General features: G+C 37.1%; 1 protein-coding gene across 2 annotated transcripts in view; it reads right to left on the minus strand.

The window, feature by feature from the left end:
* The window catches only part of LRP1B (LDL receptor related protein 1B), a 1,593,459-nt gene that overhangs the window by 1,289,709 nt on the left and 281,543 nt on the right, over positions 1–22,207 (minus strand). For both annotated transcript variants that reach the window (XM_032479383.1, XM_032479382.1), the window contains exon 2: positions 12,714–12,836. In XM_032479383.1, the coding sequence (XP_032335274.1) occupies positions 12,714–12,836 (123 nt within the window). The remainder of the gene's footprint in view (positions 1–12,713; positions 12,837–22,207) is intronic.

A 22,207-nucleotide genomic window follows, 5' to 3' on the forward strand; every position in this document is an offset into this window, starting at 1 on the left:
ATTTTGTTGTAGTTCAGGTTTGGTAACCAAGTTATCAAGTTTTCATCAAACTGACCTATCGCCTAATGTAACACAATTGGAAAGGTATGACATAACCTATGGTGTATTCTTGCAAAATATTTACTTTGAGTTGAATCATCAGGAAACAAACAGAAAAATCCGGATTGTGTGACATTATACAGGAAAATGTCAGTGCCATAATAGAAAAAAGAAAAATTGGCAAATATTCTGGATTAAAGAAGACTGAAGGGCCATGACAACCACAGACAATGCATTGTCCTTGGCTGGATCCCGGATTGGGTAAAAAACAACTACAAAAGATGTTTCAGGGACAGTTGGAGAAACTTGAAGATGGATCAGATATCACAACAAAGTCAAACTTTATGGTTAAGATGATGGTATTATACTTATGTAAGAGTATGTGTTCTTAGAATCATTTAGGGATAGAATGCCATGATGTCTGTAATTTATTTAAATGCTCCAGCAATGATCATATGTGAACATATATATGTATATGTGGGTAAACATTCCAAGTTTTCATAAATAATTCAGAAAGAGAGAAAAAGGTGAAGCAAATGTCACAAAATGTTAATGGATGATAAATCCAGTGTCTATGGGTATTTACTATGCTATTCTTTCAACTTTTGTCAGCTTGAAATTCTTCACAATAAAAAATGGAGGAAGGAAGAGAATTCAACTTTTTAAACAAATAACAATTTACATTTATTAGATGGACTAGAATCAAAAAACAAAAATCAAAATCATAGCATATGTGATGGTCTGAATTACATCCTCCCAAAATTTATATGCTGAAGTCCTCACCCCTCAATACTTCAGAATGTGACATTTTTGGAGACAGTGCCTTTAAGAGGTAATTAGGGTAAAATTTGGTCACATGGTTGGATCTTAATCCAATATGACTGGTGTCTTTATAGGAAGAGGTCAGGACACAGACACATACGGAAGAAGACTACATATTGCCACCAGAGGAAGATGGCCATCTACACACCAAGGAGAGAGGCCTCAGGACAAACCAAGCCTGCCAACATCTTGCACTTGGACTTGTAGTCCCCAGAACTGTGAGGAAATAAATCTTTTTAGTAAGCCACCAGTCTATGGTATTTTGTTATGGCAGCCCTCATCCACTAACACGCTGTCACTCAGAATTCTAAGAATGGCTCCCAATGACCCTCATCCTTGTATAATCCCTTCTCTTTCGAATGTAGGTGGAAACTGTGAATATGATGAGATATCACTCCCATGATTATATTATAGTATATGGCAGAAGGAAATTATCCAAGTGTTCTTAATTTAATCACACAAGGGATTTAAAAGGTCTTTCCATCTGGTAGCAGAGGAGGAAGTTGGGCATTGGGAGCATGAATCATGAGGGAGATTCAACATACTGTTGCCGGCTTTGAAAATGGAAGGGGCCCGCTGCCAAGAAACGTGTGTGGCCCTTTGTTGTTAAGAGTAGTTGAGGCTGAAGGCCATCAAGAAATGGTGGCCCCAGTCCTACAACCACAAGAAACTAAATTCAGCCAACAACCTTAAACAAATTCCTTCTCAAATCCTCCAGATAAAAGCGAGCCCAGCCTTTGCAAACCCCTTGATCTCAGCCTTGTGAAAACTTTAAGCAGAGAACCCGTTTGATCCTAACTAGATTTCCAATCTACAGAATTGTGAATTAAGAAGTTGGTGTTAAAGTTTAACATGCTAAATCCATGATAATTAGTTATACTGCAGTAGAAAACTAACAAAAATCTCATCACCAGCTCAGTTACGCTCAGCACTGTATTTTCAAATTAGAGTGGGTATGTGTGTTGTTTGTGAGTGTGAGGGAAAAAGGTGAAGAGAATTTTAATAATTTTTTCCAGATTCAATTTGTGTATATGTATACCCAAGCAGTTCATACACATGCATGTATAAATGTTAACCCATATACCTTTTACAATTATTAGTACAGTCACATATACACATTTATAAATATACCCTTTCTAGGTTTGGATAAATAGATAATTAAAATACTCCCTCCCTTGTTATTATATCAGTATGTCATTTTTAGCATATTTATCTTGTCATTCCCAACATCTATCACAGGATCTGTCACAGAGTAGTCAATTATGTTGTGTATAAAGTTAATAGTCACACACACACACATATATATAAATATTTATGTGGATGGAGTATGTACAGCATGCCAACTTAAATGCCTACTTAAGTGTTACACGAGTTAGAAATGTGTGGCAATCTTGCCTCCACTAAGGGGAAATGTTAGTGGAATCTATTTCACATATCTGAGTCTCATTTACCACATCTAGGAGGCTGTATAACAATATTCAACTGTAGCTCTGTCATTTAATTGCTTTAACATCTCTAGCAGGTAACTTTTCTCATGCTTTATCTTGATCATCTGTAAAAGCTGACCATAATTAGTATCAAAGGCAGGCAGCCATTAACTCATATAGTGCCTTCATGCATATTAGAAAATGTTGCCCCCTTTTCAAGATCATTTATTTCCTTTTGGAGGAATATATACACACCCATGCTATCTGCATTATTTATGTCACCCTGATGCCTTGCACAACCTGAGCAACTGCACCTGATGCCCTGCTCAGGGTTGTTGTCAGGATCGATGGAGATAACCCACATAAGGTTAATAGCACAACATCTGGTCCATATTAATCAGCTATTTTGTATCAGGAATCGTCATCATCATCTTTCTCATAAACATCTTGTTTGACATGGAATTAGTATCATTTAACTAGGATAAAAGGAAGACTACATTAGTACAGGTGAAAATCCTGGCATATGGTAGGGCATGGGAAAAATGGTTGAGGACCATGCTTAGCAAGCACCTTGAACACAGTAGCTCCTCACTAAGTAGCTGCTAACTGATTGAATTCAAGGTTTCTTAAAGAGAATTAATCTATATATTATAAGAAGTCTAATTAGATAACAAAATTCTCTTCACTACTTATGTGAAAATACATAGCATGCCATGTATTTTAAACATTTAATGATCTAATATGTGAAATTTATAAGTAAAATGTAACAAAATTCCCCAGAGGTCCATGTGGAGAACAAAGCATTTCTTCTGACTGTCAAATTACATCTACTTTATTGCCCAAACCAGTGATCAAGTCAAAATCAACAATTACAACAATCGAATATAGATTATAGCAACCCAGTATATCATGTTACTAACACGCATGCCATGACTAGTACGTACTGGTAATGCATTTCTACTGTTTCCCTCAGAAAATAGTGGTAAACAGGTCATCTACCCAAGTTTATGTTTTGCATTGTAAGTAGATGGTATTGCAAAGATGGCCACCAACTGCACCTCTACATGAGTGTTCTGGATCACCAGGAGGGAGGGCTGGGCAAGTCTATTTTTTTTTAATTTCGGAGCACACATCATCCATAAATATTTGAAAAAAAAATCTGTACTAATCATGTATCGATTTTTTCACTGAAAAGGTTTTGTGTAAGCATAGTGCTATGTGGTTAAATTAGGTGATCTTAGAAGTTAGAACCATTACTGTGGGGATGGGCTCTTTATTCCATCAGAAACTGGTGATTCCATTTCGTATCTCTTTAACAAGCTTAATAAAAAGCCTATAATTTTAGTACTCTGGTAGTTATTGTATATCTTGAAGGAAAAAGGGAAGCTTTTAATTGTCACATTATTCTTTGTACTAATATAACAAAAAAAGTGGGAGTTGACTAGATTTATGGTAGGGTGCTATATTAATTTGTTAGGGCTGCCATCACAAAACACCATAGACTAAGTGGCTTAAACAACAGAAATGTGTTTCCTCTCAGTCCAGAGGCTAAAAGTCCAAGATCAAGATGATGGCAGGGTTGGTCTCCTCCACGGCCTCTCTCCCTGAACTGCTGATTTCCACCCTGTTACTGCCTCTTCACACGGTCTTCTGTCTGCGTACAAGCACCCCGCGTGTCCCTTAGTGTGCCCACATTTCCTCTTCTTATCAAGACACCAGTCACATGGGATCAGGACTCACTCTAATGACCTCATTTTAACCTAGTTACCTCTTTAAAGATTCTAGGAACAAATACAGTCACATTTCTGAGGTGGTGTGTGGTTCAGGGCTTTGACATATGAATATTGACAGGGTGCAATTCAGTCCACAACAGATGCTACAGTAGAAAGTTAGGAAATAAAATTTCTGGATTTCTCTTCTAAGCTTGTTACCCGTTAGTTAACAGATTCTTGACCAAGCAACCTACCATGACTTAGGTTTCTTACTTTTTTAATTGGCCTCAATACCTGGCTTATCTTTCTTCGAAAAAGAGTTACAATGTCAAAAGACATTTAATGACACTAATGTACATGTCCTAAAGTATCAATGTACTATACAAGCCTAAGTCCTTTTTGCAGTTACTGTTTGTGAAAATTGAAATTATTCATCTTATAGTTATATCCTGAATTCTAAGACAAGTTGTTTTTTAAATTAATAATCGCTTTTCTTTCGGCAGCTCCATGAGAGATGTTGAGAAGTATTTGCTTGTTTGTTTTCCTTTTTGCTGTTCAATACCCAGAAAGATTTGTGCAAGCTGAAAGATTCTCCCCTCTTGTATCTGATCCTTCAAGGTTGACCAAAGAATAATTTGGGCAAATCCTTCCTTCCCAAGGCATCATTTTTCAGTTAGAAAAGAGAAAAGGAATAAATCCTACAGGATGAGAAGTTTGATATAAACCACATTCACTAAATTGGTATCCTCCCACCTAAGCCCCATTTTTACCCATCTTCTGATGAACTTTACTCTTTGTGAGCAATTTCTCCCATCCTGAAAATCAAAAAGCTAATGTTACAGAGATTTTCATTTAAAATATTCAACCTGAAGTCAATTATTCTGCCTGAACCTGAACAGGGCCAATACAGAAATTAGAATGATAAGACTCTTTGTCCTACTGAGAATTCCATACGCATGTTATAGTAGGGTTTTATATCTAGCTTCCAGGGAATGATGATAAAGGGTATGGGGGAAGGGAGAGGGGAAAAGACACTGCCATTAAAAGAAGTTCTTAGAACAAAACATCCTTCAGTGAGTGCTTCATTTAGCAAAATATGTCATTTCAGAAGCACTTCTTAGTGAAAGGCAAATGTAAATTTTATACACTGACTATAAAGAATAAAATATCCTCTGGGAAGAAATTTGCTCACCCATGAAAGGTAAGAATCCTTCATCCCCAAATGTGAGATTAGTTGTGGATAAATGATGGATTGAATTGTTGATGAAAAGACTCCTTGCTCAGCCTTCAGCTTTGTCCCTAGAGAGCCCTGCAGGACAATTTGTTTACTGTACCTCATCCCTTAAGCTAAGGAGATTTTATCAGAGTTGTCTCCAGAATTCAATAATTTTATTTTAGCCCTTTCATTTTACATCATTTTAAAGTTTTCATTCCCTGTAGCTTCCAGTCTAGGCTGAGGGACCTGAGTCCCTTTTTATCCTATGACCTGTGATCTTGGATCGGAAAACCCAAAAGCAGTGACTTCTTGAGGAAAAGTGAAGCTTTTTGTGAATGCAGGTCTTGCCCCACCTGTGTGAAGTGTAGTGCACTCAGTTGCATCATCTACGCCTCCATAAAACCTGCTTAAAATGGCAGAGGCAGACCTTCAGAGACCCATTGGCACATGGTGGGGCAGGATGAAGAGAAATGTCACCCCCATCTGGTCCCCACTGTGTGAGGGAAATGAGCCAACGTTAGACAGTCCCTTTCAATTCAGTTAGACTGTTCCCCACCTTCCTGCCTCCCTTTCATATCAACCCCTAAGTGGAAGTCTCTTTATTATTAAAGAGTGGCCAGTGTCTCTGGCCTCTTCATTGCAAGAGAGGGAAGCCTCTGAATAAAATGAAGAGCAAAACAAAAAGAATTGAAAGAGACATAAACTGCCCTCATGGGTCTCATAAGCTCTGTCTTTAATCTGCAAGATCATTTTAGCTTCTCAACCTAACGAAAAGCTTAGCTTTGTGGCTCTCCTGTATTAGCTCATTGCAAAGTGACCTCTAAATCACTATTACTTAGAAACAAGGACCATCCTTCCAGTCATTTTATTGTTCCTAGAGTCTACTTTCAGTGCCCTACCCTATGATTTATTTTTAAGGGTACTATCTGTTTGCTAATAACCTCCCACCTGAATTTTATTTTATTTCTCTGACCTCTGTTAAAGAAAGAAAGTTTAGAATGAAATTATAAAAGGATTTCTACCTTGCATCCTAGGGGAAAGGTCAGTGCATGACTGTAAGAAGTTCATTAATATCGTCCTGTCTAAATAAAGCTTAAAAATCCCACAACAATGGCAATGCAATCAAAGCCACGGTCAATTCATGCAGAGGCACATCTAACCCTAATAACTTACAGCCATTTTCCTTTTCCACAAATGCTTCTATTCCTGTTACCCAGGAGACATGGTGTGTTTACTGCATGATTCAATTAGAACTGATGACTTCCAAAGTCAGTGTGATATAACCCTGTTGGGATAGCATTTATGTTTTTCAAATGACACCATATTTTAAAATTAGGTGCCCTAAGGGTTCCTTTTAGGAGCTGGAGCCTCCCTCACCTGAGCATTGTAAAAAAGAAGGGCAAGTTCAAAGAAACGTAAACTCTGTTTTCACCAATAACAGCCAACTTAAAGGATACAGAAGGACTGTAACCTCAGTTTCCTCATTTCTTAAAATGAGATAACAACTACATCTCAGGACTGAAGGGGTGATCAAATAAAACTATTCGCTAATATACTTTTTTAGCCATGTATTTTAACTTTAGTCAACTAGACAACATACTGTTTTTGGAAGAGTTCCTAAGAAAAGCCACCTGTCCCCCAATAACCTCTATACCAAATTTGTCTTAATGTTTGAGTGTAATATACCTAATGATTAAAAACTTCAACAACTTCACCTGAATTAGTGTATGTGTTAAATTAATCCTATTCCTAGCCACATACTTCTAGAATCAGGCTGATTTTCAGTAAGAATGGAAAAGGGAACAGTTAAGAGTGCTCTTCAAAAGGCCGGCAGGGCAGTGCTTGATCAGAAAAAATATAGGCGCAAATGGGCATGTGGAATACAGGGGAAGGGGTGGTGGGTGAAGGGGGGTCTCACTAGTCTAAGCACTTTCCTGTGAAGCAAGTACTACGATGCTCATTGTACAGATGAGGTGATGGAGACCCAGAATGATTAAGTGAGTTGCCCAAGAGCAAAGATACTCATTTGGAGGAACTGGCTTAAGTGCCGAGCAGCTGGGATTCAGAAGCCCTGGTCATGCACTGTGCCTGCCACCTCCCACACAGCAGATGACGAGAGGAAGAGACGAAGGATGGAGAGACGCTGCGGCACGTGCTGCCTGGTGCCTCTTCCTACCCACCACCTATTCCCCCCTTTTTCTTCACCAGCAGAACCACACAGCTGATGTGGAAAGACTGTGCTGAGATACTCATCGCCCCAAACCTCACGTGATCAGTTCTGGTGAAGGAGACCTAGGCAGAAACCTCCCGTGTTTGCTTTCTGTAAAAGTTATTATTTTTCTGACAAGAGACTCAGCTGGCACTTGCTGCTTCCCTTTTCTCTTTCTGGCCAAGATGAAATTAACTGCCGGGGAAGGTGGAAAACCCTCCTGTGGCTGGAAGAGCGACAGCCCCAGGCTAAGGACGGCAGCGCAGAAAGGGAGAGGGAGCCTGGTGTCACTCTGCAGCTGCCGTAGCAATCCTGGATTGTCCACTTCTGCAAATTTTCCATGAGTAAAGTAAAACCTTATTTGGCTGTGCTACTGTTTCTGTTCCCTGTGGTCAAATGCCATCCTAACACATAAGGAGATATGCAAAAATAGAAGATGAAGAAGAAGAAAAAAAAATTTTGCAGAGAATGCATTTTGCCTGAGTCTGGCGTCATCTGGTAGCAGTCCACACACAGCTTGCTGGCACGTTCTCCCACTGTGTGGGGTTACGCTGCTCCTGGGGGTGGCAGAGCACCTGAGCACAGACCCTCCTCCACAACTGTGCAGCAGATACGGTTTGGCTATGATACTGTAAGAGGGTTTGGCAAATTGCAACTCTCAGGACAAATCCGGCCTGTGGCCTTTTTTGTACAGACCGTAAACTGAGAATGCTTGTTTGCTTGTTTTTCCATTTTTAATGGTTTTACGAATGAACAAAGAAGAATATACAATGGAGATCACATAAGCTGAGGAAACCTAAAACATTTACTAGATGGTCCTTTACAGAAAAAGTTTTCTGATTCCTGCAGGACAGGACAGAGTCAATGTGAAAATGATCACAACCATCTAGGTAGCAAATCTTACCCTCCGATAAGACCATTTTTATACCCCCTGGTTGGTCAGTGAGTCATTATACCCACAACACGATCTACAGTAGAAGGACTCTCAATGCTTTTCTGAAGAGGGAAGTGGAGGAAAATAAGGAAGAAAGAGAAAGAGTAGAACAAAGATCTTCTTGACTTAAAAGGAAGAATCCAGTTTTAAGTATATACACATCAGATTGCCAGAAAATATCATACATCTGCTGAAACTGACTGTTGGAAAGGAAGGATCATTTAGCATTCAACAGAGAATGCTGGAAGGCATTACATATCGAATACCTCAGAATAAAAGTGCCTTTCAGGAACACTTCCCTGCCACAGGTGGTCCCAAGCTTTCATTCCGCAAATAAACATTTCCACCATTCGCTTTAGTTCTCGTCATACAGAATGCCAGACTAACAACTGGATGGAAAGCACTGAGTAGAAAGATGGTGATTTTCCTGATTTTTGTATTTTCACTGCCTCATAGGCCTTAAGGATGGTTAGCCATTTCAGCACTTTAAAAATTACTTCAAATAATGTGGAGAAATAAAGACTTTCAGTTGTAATATAAGCCTAAACAATCTTTTCTCATATTCTATGGTAATGATATAAATTACTAAATTTCTCTAATTTTATATTTTAGAAAACTCTTCTCAACATGCGATCAGCTAGTGGTAAATCAACCCCATATAAAGAGGGTTTTGCTTTTTTTTTTTTTTTTTTGGTTTGTACTGCTGTTAGTGAAATCTAACTTCTGCCTCATGAATACTAGAAAATACCCCTACAGCTTGGCCTAAACACAAAAGAGGAACAAAATATGTGCCCCCAAACCTCTCAGAACCTCAAATACCTAAATTTCCTTTAACTTCCATTTTCTTTGTTTTTCTGTATGCATCTTTATCTTCGAAAGCATTTCCGTCATCAGCCTCTCTCAAGTAAAGCTTTCCCTCTTCCTTGACAGTGCCCGTTTTCTTCCTGTTAGAATTTCGTCACTGCAGACTTTCACGTGTTATAATAAATTCTATGCTTTATTGGTCTTCTCATCATTTTAAAGGCTAACTGTATTTAGGAAAAAATAACTGTATTGCATCAGTGCTTTTTGTCTAATATTTTGTAGATACAACATACTTTGCCTTCAAATCAAAGATGATAACACACTTTTGTTCAGACACTGAGCACAAAATTACCCTTCTTAAGAATCAATCTTCAAGGTTTTCGATTTCTAGTATTCATCTTTCACATTGAATGTATATCCATTCATATAATTATAAAATTATGCAATTATTTTATGTAGATAAGTGATGACTGCATATGAATGTTATAAAACAACACATCACAAAGCACTATGATTAGGGAACATGGTAATTGTGACCATCTGGATTGAGAAATTTCAATTTGAAAAAGTCTGCTATTTTTCATAATGCTTTTTCTCCATGCTTGTCCAGATTTCAGTTGGTACTGACTGAAGCCATTTATCTGAAACAGGCTCATTCATTGTAGATCCAAATATGTTGTTCACATTTAACACCCAGTTTAAAAAATAATAAGCATTTTTCTCTCTTTGTATGTAACTACACTGACATAAGAATTTTTTAGTGCTACCCTTGAGCAAGTTCAGCAATTTTGATGTCCGAGAGGAAAAAAGAATAGCCAAAATGAGAAAACATTTTCAAAAGGAATGCACCAAATGTTACTGAGGAAAACAACCATATACTTAAAAACTGCCAAAAATATTTCTGGGGAGGTATGAATTTCATTTTAAAAACTAAGTAAACAGAAAATCCATCTCAATTTTTAATTAACCCACACATCATTTCTCGTTTGAAGCCTCAGTCTTCCAAAACTACTAATCTCTGTAAACTGAAGGACCTACCTTTCCCTCCCAAATACAAGACAGTAGCTACATTCTGGGCAGGATGGACACTCAAGATATTTTAAAATATTGTAGCGGAGACACTGATTATTCAGAGCAGATGCCCTGTCAACCAGGGCAGTTGCTGGCCAGCAAACACCAGTCTAATCCACCGGTGTGGCCCTGCTGGGTACCGGCCATGTTCCTGGAGGCACAGAGGGGGCACAGGAGGGGGAGTGGAACACCTGTCGTCCACCCACTTTGGCAGCCACTTTGAGATCCTGTTCCTCTCTGGGTCTGAGCTTTGACCACAAAGGTCTTTGCTCCTGCCCTGCACCACAGATCCTCTCCAGCCTGGCTCTCCCACTGAGCGCCCTCCTGAGTGCACAGAGAACACTGTTACTCTCGATTCTTCACCAGCGTGAAGGCAACTCCTGTCTAGACAGGCTCTCCAGCCCTTCTCAACTCCTTTTGCACTGTGCCAGGTACACGGTTCCAGGGTATTTCTCCTTCAACCCACCTTCCTGCATACAGAATCCACAAAAATCTATCTCATGTTTCTGTCATTTTTCCCACCAGGAATTTGATGGGAGGATCAGAGCAGAAACGCAAGACTCCAAAACTCAAAAACGTAACTTTATATTCTGTTTATGCTGTGCACCTCGCAAGGCGAGAACTCCTCCTTGGCACTGAAATAAGGGAAGGCTAAGGCTTCCACACAGTTAGGTCCCGTTACTTATGTATATGAGACGTAGTCCAACTACTTAAATATTTCACAGCCAGGGGATTTTGTTATTGTTCTCCTTTCACGTTACTTTGCCATCTGCGTCCTTATGCGTCATTTTGAGATTTTTCTCCTCTTGTTCCACTTCTAAACAACTTTATTAAGATACAATTCACAGACGATACGATTTACCCATTTAATATGCACAGTTCAATATGTTTAAATATATGCACAGAGTGTGCAACCATCACTGCAATCTAATTTTAGAGCATTTCCCTTACCTCCCAAGAGACCCCATGTCCGCTAGCAGTCACTCCTCATTCCCCTCCACCCCACCAGCCCCCGGCAACCACTCATCTACTCTCTGTCTCTACAGATTTGCCTACTTGGGATCTTTCATATGAATGAAATCATAAAATATGCAGTCTTTTGTGACTGGCTTCTTTTCCTTAGCATATTGTTTTCAAGATCTGCCGATGTAGCCTGTATGAGTACTTTGTTCTTTTTTATAGCTAAATACTGTTTCTTTGTATGAATTTGCCACAGTTTATGTTTCCACTAGAGTATTTTCCCATTAATCTATTTTTCCTTTTATCATGCCTAGAACCTTATCCATGCTACGGGAGGCTAGTAAAGGCTTCCAGAATTAAACTGGTGAAACTGGTGAAAATTAGAAATGTAGTGAGCAAGTGCAACCTCTTCTGACAGAAAAAGTGATCTGTTCAAATTAAACAAAGCAATGAATGCAAATACGCAAGTGCCTATATGTTGAGAAACTTGAAAAACACTAGCAAACAAAAAGGAAAGGAATAAGCATTGCCTCTGCTTTCTATCACCAAGGTTTTCATCAAACTTATACTGGTCCCGTCTGTAAAACTTGTAACCGAGTAGATAAAAGTGGAAAGCGGAACCAGTAATTGTTATCTCCACAATATCAAGCACCAGGGATTATGGGTTTTTCTTTTCTCATGTTGATTTCATAGAACTATCTAGTTGCTTTGAGGGTGATACTGATAAGCTGACAAACTTGTTTGCATGGGGAGCAAAGACTGATGTTAGAAGTGCTAGAAACAGCAATATGAATATTTAGAAGACTCTTCGTACTCCTTATGATGGGGGTATTTAAAAGAAAGGATAGCAGATTTAGCTGTGGTTCTGCTATTATTTACAATTTTGATTTAAGTGGCATTTTTCATATGGACAAAACCCTCAATGGACTCCAAGTTAGATACAGTGATACAATTACAATTAGGACTCGTGTGTATGAAGAGCTTCTGAATCTGGTATTATAAAGTCAAAGTTCCTCATTGCATGGATGGACAAATATAGTTTCGATCTTTCAGGTTCAAGGGAAAACACATTTAATAATTTATGTAGTGTCCTAGATATTAATAGAAATAGTATAGAAGCTAATGCTTGATTAGTTCATTATTCCTTCTCTATGTACCTCTGTCTCAAAATGTGTGAGATAAATTATTGGAGAGGCTCTTATTCCCTTTTAGTGCTGTGTTTTAAAGTTTATTTATTTTTCTCTTTGAGTCATTTTTTTTTCTAGTAGAAATACAATCACATTGAAATAATTAACGTTCATTTTCTTCCCCTCATAAGTTAATTCACACTATAAAACTGCATTTTACACTCTCATTCACAGAGTCATTGTAAAGGAAACACAAACAAAAGGTTTTAAGTTTCTTAGGCTATTTGGAAAGAAAAAAGAATAAACTGGAACAGCAGTCATCCGTGAAAACAACTGACATTTAGTTTCACATATAAGGTAAATCTGAATGGCACGAGAACCTTTCTACTCACAGGTATCTAAAGATTCGTCGGAATCATCAGGGCAGTCAGGGTCCCCATCACACAGCCAGCTCTGGGAGACACAAGTCACGTGATCGTGGCAAAGAAACTCACCAGGATCACACAACTGCTGATCTGAAAATGAAAATGTTTCAAAATAAAATATGAATGATCTGAACATGAACACAAGAGCAGTACAAAGATGAAATGAGAGAAAGCAATGCATAAAAGGTCCATGAATGTGATCCACATTTTCTGTTCAGCAACAAAGCTAAACCAATCACTTTTTCTTAACTTTATCCTCTCAACTCAAGCACACGATTTTGATAGATTTAACTTCGTTGTGGTCTCACATAATCTATCCTGGAAAAAGTTAAGACTTTTGTTTTTATTTAAGACTAGAGGCTTTCTCAAATCAGATAAGGCACACAGATATCCCAGCAAGCAGGTTTTATAGGAGATGCTGAGCCAAAGCAGAAGTTATTGAGCAGAAAAAAAATTTAGTTTCCTCCTCTGGTCCAAGACAAAAGAAGAATCAGCAATAAAACTTAAACATTATATTTAAACTCCATCTCTCAGAAACTCCATCTCTTAGTATTCAGTTCTTCACCATCCACCCTGATGCTGAAGCCTCATGCCTTTGTATCTGTAAGATCCCCAATATCATATTTTTTTTTCTCTTTTTCACTACAACTTTCCAGTTGACAGCTTCTGCTACTGGACAGCAAGAGTGATGGTAAAATTCCATAAAGCTTTGCTCTAATGCAAGTTTCTATATTTGATTGTATTTAAAAAGTCCATTGTATTCCTTCCATTGTTTCAGAATATTTAGGATGCATTGCCTTTCCTCAAGTCCTAGTAAACTCATCAGAAGTTTTTTTTCTTCCTCCAATATTCTTACTTACGCCCTGTAAATCCATTCAATAAAGTATTCCTTTTTAAAAAATATTTTAACATGTCTGAAGAAGAAATGTTTCTTACAATTGATGACATCTGAGCGTGAAGGAGTGTTAGGCATGTTACGCATTTAATATCACTTACTCTTTGGTATGTACATACAGGAATGAGTCACGATAGAAGAAATCCACCAGGAAACAAGTCTTTCAATATATTTCAAATACGAATTCTAAGTGATATGAAAGTATTACACCATAGCTTAATTGGCATATCCCCCCAGGAATATACAAAATGATGGCATATCTTCCACTTAATGGTTTGATAAAACATGGTATGTCATTCCTTTCTCTCCCTCAACGTCTTCCCTCTAACCCCAAAATAACTTGCAATAAATATACTTTACAAACACACAAACACCATCTTTGATCTATAATTAACCTTCCCCACTCTCAACCTAATATTTCCTGAAAATTCATATAGTTTATCTTATTATATTTTTCAATACATTCACCATCAATACTCCACTCTTTACCACTGCTATCATAATTGTTGTTGTCGTTTTTCACATTAGGTTTCTGGTGCATACTCAGAATTTGTCCTTACAGTTGGTGCTATAGAATCAAAGATATAGAAGTTACAATCTTCGTCTTGACCATTCATACCAACAGATCCAGGAAGAATGAAAGTATTTTGTATACAAGAGTTGCCAAATAAAAGATATAGAAAATAACTGCTAAAAGGAGAGATCATAAGTAGAGACAGATGGAGCCAAATATAAAGAAGAGTTTGAGGATGTGAGCATTCCTTTAAAGGTAAAGCATTACTTTAGAATATGGGTAAATGGAGAGTAAATATAGAATAATCCAGACAAGGGGCAAGTTAATAAAAATTGCTAGGGCAGTAATTATTACAATGCATTTGAGACAATGTTTTCTACTAAAATTGAAATGACATTCAGGTGATAAGATCTAGGTTTTCTCCATCAAAGATTTTGTGTGATATCGATAAGTATGTTCCATGCTAGAGGAAGGGGACTTAAATTTTGCTTTAGACAGTCCTGTAACTTTTGTAGTTAACATAGGGACAAAACAGCATCATAAATTCAAATTATTTTTGCTTATAGACAGAGACCGTATGATTTATTACCAAACAGGGAGAGTTCTGAGAGTGATGGAAGACATTAATAATTACATAGGGGAAACAAGTATAAACCAGGTCTATCCCAGCAAAATCAGAATGGCTGTTCATTGCGCCTGTAACTACTCTGCATTTGATCTAGGATTTTGAGATGCTAGATTTCTCTTCCTTTATTCCTCTGAAACTATAACAAATTGCTATAAGGAAAGGGGAAAAGAGAAGGCGCCTTGCTAAATGTCATTGTATAGTGCCTGACTCAGTAAATAATCAATACGTACTTTCTGAAGTATAAAGACATTCTTAAAAGGCCAAACAGAATGATTTATGGTGCTGGAAAATGGTGTCTCAAAAACATAGGTCAGGGTCAATAATGAAGGACTTTGATCACAGTAGGAAGCATTTTGTAGATAATTTGAAGCCATGGAAAAGTACTTAAGAGAGGGTATTTATGATAAAATATGCTACAAAGTCATCTGTTAGGAGACGATCACAATTGCACAAGGAAATGTCACAATGATTGGGGTAAAGTATTGGGGCCTCACATGGAGACACCACTCCAAATGATATGACGTAAGAGTTAAGACTTGGGGACTGAATGGTTGAAAGGCTCAACTATATCTCCAAGTAAAGAGCCTCAGAAATTGATTAGATGGTGTCTCAAAACCAAGATAGGACATAAACATGAAAAAGAAAAAAAGATAGTGTGTGTATGAGTGTAAACATGCAGGTGAGCCTGGTCATGGGGGCCGTGGAACAATAATAGCAGGGATAATTGGTATTTTATAGAGCTCCACAGCTCAAAAAGCAGTTACACCCCGATATCTTCATTTGTTCATTCATTTATTTACTCAATAAATAGCACTACTATGTTCTAGGCACCGAGGACACAATAGTGAGGAAAACAAAGCAGAATTCCTGGCCATCATGGAGCTTATGTTACAGTGGAGGACAGAAATAAAAGCAAAATTAATAAATTAATTGCACAGTATATTAGAAGATAAACCCTATGGAGAAAAATAAAACAGAGATGGGGATTAAGGTGTTGGAGACTGGGGGGATGAACATGCAGGTTTAAATAAGATGGTCAGAGAATATGTCACAGAGAATGTGACATTTGAATAAAGGCTTCATTTGAATGAAGGTGAGAAGTGACATTCATTGAATAAAAGGTCATGTGTTAAGAATCTGTGGCAAGAGGGTGTCCAGCAAGTCTAAGGAACCCAAAGGAGACCTGAGTGGCTGGAGAAAAAGAAAAAGTTAAAGAGTCAAGGTCAGGGAATCAGGGAATATGGGGTTGAGGATGGCAGATGAAGGCTTTGAGTTTTACTAAAAATCAAAATGGGAAACCATTGGAATGTTCTGAATCGAGAGACACACTCTAACTTTCTTTTTTTAAAAAAGATTACTCTGGCTACTGTGTTGAAAATAGACAGCAGCGAAGTGAAGGCAGAAGCAGGGAGGTCATCTAAAATTTTATTGCAATAATGTAGGTGAAAGGGGATAGTTGTGTAGGTGAATATGCTGGTGAAATGGAGTTTCAAGACAGTATTTGACGAGGAAACCGAAGTCAAATATCTTTTCACATCTCATTAAATGTCAGAATCTTAACTTCAGACCTCTGACCCCAAATGTATGACTTTTCAACTGTTTCTGTAATGGACTGACTGTGAGATGCTTGGGAGGCATCCAAGAATAAATACACAATAGGCAGTGACACAGTTAGGTCTGAAATTCAGGAGAACAGTCAAAACTGAAAACACAGAAAGGAACTGGAGCTGTAAGAAGACACTGAAAAACAGCGGAATAGATATAGATGAAACTAAAGTTCAGGGAGCCAGAAATGGGGGAGAGAGAGAGACGGAAACAGACAGAGACAGAGAGAGAAAGGCAACAAGGTAAGTGCAGGGCAGGCAAGGAGACAGAGACAGAATGTTTAGCCACAGATACAAGAGAAGGGCAGGTGGAAAGGAGATTTACTAAAATCATGGAAAATTCTAAGAATGGATTGAGGAAGGGGGCGTTAGTGACAAAGTTCAAGTATGATGAATTCTAAAAAGATAGCGTACACTTGTAGGCTGAGGGAAGGGGGCCACTGAAGGAAGAGACAAGGAGCCCCCAAAAGGATATGAAAGTGGAACAATTTCCCAAGAGCTCACAGGGCTGGAATAAAAACCTAAACAGAAGTAGGAGCACTTGCCCTGAGGAAGAAAGGATAGAAAAATGAAATAGGTACCTTATTAGCCAGCAGGGAAGATGGTTAAGGTATTCTTACCTGGTTATGTTTTCTCAAAGAACGGAAAAGTAAGATTAGCTTTTGAAACTTGAAGGTAGAATTGGAAAGAGTGGTAAAGATTTAGAATAAGAGTAGGGAATTGGAAAGGGAGTCAACTAGAAATTTGTGGAAGGCTTTCCTTCTAACAGTAATGAGAATCTAGCTAAGGCTGAAAAGCATATACCTGGAAGTTAAGTATGTTGTTCATTTTGTTTTGTATGAATGTGCCAAATGTTCTCCTGCATTGAGCCCAAGATACAGAGTAATTCCTTGAGAAAATCCTAGAAGAAAGTCCTTTGGGAAAATATAAAACCCACCCATCCTCAATACATAGGCATAGGTATACAGACATATACATACACTCATCATGATTCCAAACAACTTTTTCTTTTTTCAGGAGTAAGACAGATTAACGGGGATTAACCTAATGAGCCTATGTTATCAGCTTGCTGAGCAAGCTCCAACCTTTAAAAGGAATTTGCATTGTTGCAGTTTAGGGGACAAGTCTGTATTATCCCTCTAGGAAACAGCAGTTAAGAATAGCTTGCTACAATCTACCTATTTATTTTTCAACTAGATATTCCATTTCAAGGTCAGTTTTTAAAAAGCACTGATTATAGGATTCAAATGAATGGATTTACAGTATTTCAAAGTGATTATTTTAAAATATATACACTGGATTGAATTTCTTGTTATCAGGAACTAAACATGTTATATTTATGTGTATTTTCCATTTATCCTATTGAACGCTTCATGCTACACTTCTGAGATAGCCAGACTAATCTTACTTTAAATGTCTTCCTATTGTATGAAACAATGTTATACACTGTAATTAAAACAAGAAGCTTATGAGAATGTGCAGGCAGTTGTGCTTACATCGCTAAGGAAGACGATGAAAGCTAGTACCATGTCTATCTCTTTATGATAATAGACCCTTGAAGTCAAAAGATTAGGACAGCCACAGCCTACAGAGCTTACTGAGTTTGGAGTCATCCTGGCATGAGAAAAGCTTTAGTGTGATAATCCTACCACACTTACATAAAAACATCTAATTACTTATTTCAATAAAAATGTATAGTAATATTTTGGATGTTGGATATAGATGGTCTTAACTGAATGATTTTATATACGTGACTTAACACATACTAGCTAATTTATGTATTCTTATTTTAACATGATAATGAACTGCTAATTCTGATATTTCCAAAAAAAAAAAAAATTGGAACTATCAAAGTCAAATTCTAAAACTAAAATCTACCAATAGGGGTCTCTTAAATAACTGTGTAGCCCCCAGCAACTTGAGTATTTCACTATAATTAATTAATAATATTGTCATGCCATTTCCCTTAAAAGTTGACTTGAGATTTAAATACTAATGAGAACACTGTTACCAACAAATTGTGTGCTGAATGTTTAACAGGACAATATATAGGAATATTTAAAGGATGTACGAATGATAAACAATGGTAGCTAGTTACAAATTAAAGGTAGAGGAGGGGTAATACCCATTCAACAGCTCAGTTCCTGAGGAGTCTGATGCTAAAGCTAGCTGAGTTAAAGAACAGGTACAACCTCCCACACACGCTAAGCATTAGTGAAATGCTGTGAGTTAGGTTTTCAGAACTTACTTAACTCCAAAAATATTTATTTATTATACCTATAATCTTATTGTTAACTTAAACACAGGATACTTGATAATATACCATTCAAAAGTGTTAACAATATACATACATATGTGTGTGTGTATATATATATATTCATATAACAGGCAATGAATTCATTACCAGTAGAACAGAATTCTTACAGACACCTACAGAATGTATTACTTATTCAACTTCAAATTTTGAGAGAGCTCATGTAAAACGATAAAGAAATGATATGAGTTATCAGGTAACAGGAGACATGTCATTTTTTTTTCCTTTGTACTCACCAACTCCAGAAAAGTACGCACTCGTAAATAAAGAAAAAATCCTCAGAATTACATTTAAAGTTTTCCTAATACAGTTAAAGGACTTCTTCTTCAGTGTTTTTTTCTACTATCTTTTCACCATTTGATACACATTTTTAGCTCTCCATACTGTTCTACTGTCTTTCCCCAAACACATTTTTTGTATCTCTGTATTTATTTTAGGTATTCATTCCTTTGATTGGAATGCCCTTCCCCATGTCACAATATTCCAGTCCTGCTCTCGAGTCCAAAGACACGTCACTTCCTTTAAGTGAAACTTCTACAACAAACTTTTTCTCCCTTCATTAGATTACATAACACTCCACTCAAACCACCAAAAAGATCCTATTGTATTTCACTTTATGCATTGTAGCTATGGGGTGATAGTTCCTGGAGGGCAGAGAGTTCTGCCTTAGACATCACATTTGCCCTAACTAGGTGATTTTAATGGGAAAAACCCCCAAATTTTCTGAAAAGAATTACACATTACTTTTGGAAAGAGAGGGAGAAAAAGAAAAACCAAAGCAGTACCAGTGGTTTATATTTTATTATCAGAATGATAAATAGCTTTATTTAGTTAATCACCACAACAAAGCCAAGTTTTCCCATGCTTAAAATAAAATACCCTGAATAGCAAAGATTATACTATATAAAATTAAAGCATCCATGAAAACTAAAAATCAAATTTGAGAGAGATTCAATGTTACCCTCCAGAGTCTCTTAAAGACTATACTGAAAATTACCATTTTACAGTAGTTGTACAATGGTAACTTAGCCAAATATGTTAACGACAGTTTTTTTTAAAAAAGATAATTCCTTTAGGAATATCATTATTGTAAGTGTAAGATAAAATGAAACCACTTTAAGTCCATGCTTAATAGGAATATAAAAATATATTTGTATTATGCACATTGGGGAGATTGGTGTACAGAAATTAAGTCAAAAAGGGTCAAACCTGGCAGTTCCATTTTGGCAAGAAAATCTATCTTCTTCACAAAATTTATGGTTGATTGAAAAATCTTATTATACACAATAAGATTGTAACTCATGGTATCATTTCTCTATGCTAAATCAACCTTAAAAATCTGCCCAAGCCTGAAATAGAGAGACAATTAGTAATGAACAGTTTCCATATTTCAATGGAAACATAGTTTTTAATTGATAATTCCCACTGTCATGCGAGTCACTATTAGTAATTTAGAAACTTAATTACTTTTACTACAGACATATGTGCATATGCACTCACACAATGTGTACACATGTTCTAGTATTTTAAAGTTAATGTACAACTCCACCTGGAGCTCTGGTATCCCTGAAGCTAAGACTCATTGAGAGGCTAATCAAATACTTGAATAAGAGCCCCATGGTAGGCTGAACAGAGGTGCCCCAAAGATACTCGCTTCCTAATTCCCAGAACCTGTGAATGTGCCACCTTGCAGAGTAAGGAGACGTGTGGCAGGTGTGACTGTGTGACTGAGAATCTTGAAGGTGGGGATACCATCCTAGATTATCCCAGTGAGCTCAGTGTAGTCACAGTGTTCTTAAAAAAGGGAAGTCATAGAGGAGAGATGTGACCAGAGAAGCAGAAGCTCGAATGATCTGAGGAGGCAGCCAGGAATGTGGGCAGCCTCTGGAAACTGGAAAAGGTAACAGAATGGATTCTCACATAGAGCCTCCAAAAGAATTCAGTCCTGTGGATACTGCTTAGGGCTTCTGATCTCCAGAACTATAAGATAATAGACTTGTGTTGCTTTAAGTGGCTAAGTTTGTGACAATTTGTGACAGCAGCAATAGGAAGCTAATATCAGACCCCAGTTCATCTTACAGTTCAGATATCACTTGTGTGAAGTCTGATTAAATGAGCAGGAAACATGCAGACTACCAGCTATTCTACCATTAATTTAAAGGCCTTTTCCTTCTAAATTGCTTTCTGTTAGTTTTTAACACGACATACTTCAATAAAACACCTTTTCTTCTTCTTGATGTCAAATGACCATCAAAATACATCTGCACAGGACTAAGGCTAGAAATAATGACTGGAAGAACATGGCAGGATTTTAAGAAAAATAGTATAAATGCTCAAGTAAATGACATAGGTATGTGAGAGTGTGTGTGTGGTGTATGTGTATATGTAAATGTTTTTATTCTTATTAGATGAGAAAGTACAAAAATGTGGAATCATTCTATTATGAGAAAATTGTAATTAGTTGTATATTTTATGCTTTCTATTGGCTACCAAATTTGCAATCATTCTATGCCTTATTAAGCACCAAGTGTTTTTGGTTCTGCAAATGGCAATTTGCACTTATGAGAACATCTTATATAAAACCAAGACAAAATTGAAAAATTTAAAGAAGTACATTATCCCCAGGAAGAAGCTTTGCTCATTTATCATTTCTATCATAATGAACAAATGAAAAGTATCTCTGTAAACATTTCAAATTCAATTTGACGTTTAATTTTCAAGGAGAAAGTTTTTTTTTTTTTCCCCTTGATCATTTAAACATTGGTAGGCTCCTTGTTTTTTTTTTTTTTTTTTTTCCAGGCAGTGATATGGAAAATTGCAAAGTACTCAGCATAGACTTGTTTGGAACTGCTTCTTTATCAAGAAAAAGCAAAAAATACCAAGAGTGAAAAACTGGTTCTGTGTTTAGCAAGAGACAAAGGGTATGTTTTTCAGTGAAATAAAACTGGAACATTCAACATGGTCAACTCAAGTTTTTATCATCATTAGACTAATGCTTTGCAATTCTGTGTTCTTTTCTGAAATTTCAACAGAAATGCTCAATTTCCTTTTAACCTGCCCTTTCTCAAAAGCCCACTGAAATGTATCTGCAGAGTTACTCCAAATACTACGTTTTTAAGGAAGGAAACAATTTTGACAGGTTTCCTTCGTGAATGTAAAAGAGAAAGCCTCCAATTATTGGCATTTCCCTGCAAGTTCTATTCTCGAAATCCTGTATGATCCTCATCCAATCTCCCAGGGGGTACCAAAATTCACATCTTTTTTCTCATCTCTAGGCTTAGTGAGATATGAAGCAGATGGTTAGGCTTTGGCTCTTTCTGGGATGATGTAATACATCCCATTCGTTATGCTTTTTTTTTTTTAACGATTAAGGGCACTTCAAAGACTACAATCTTCCTTATCTCAAGTTCTTATTCTGATTTGTACATATATTTTTCAATCACAATTTTTTGTTGTCTATTTTTAAAAGTCTTTAAACATATTAAGTAATGCTCATTTACTGTGAA

The sequence above is a fragment of the Camelus ferus genome, chromosome 5, assembly GCF_009834535.1.
Source record: "Camelus ferus isolate YT-003-E chromosome 5, BCGSAC_Cfer_1.0, whole genome shotgun sequence".
Lineage (NCBI taxonomy): Eukaryota > Metazoa > Chordata > Mammalia > Artiodactyla > Camelidae > Camelus > Camelus ferus.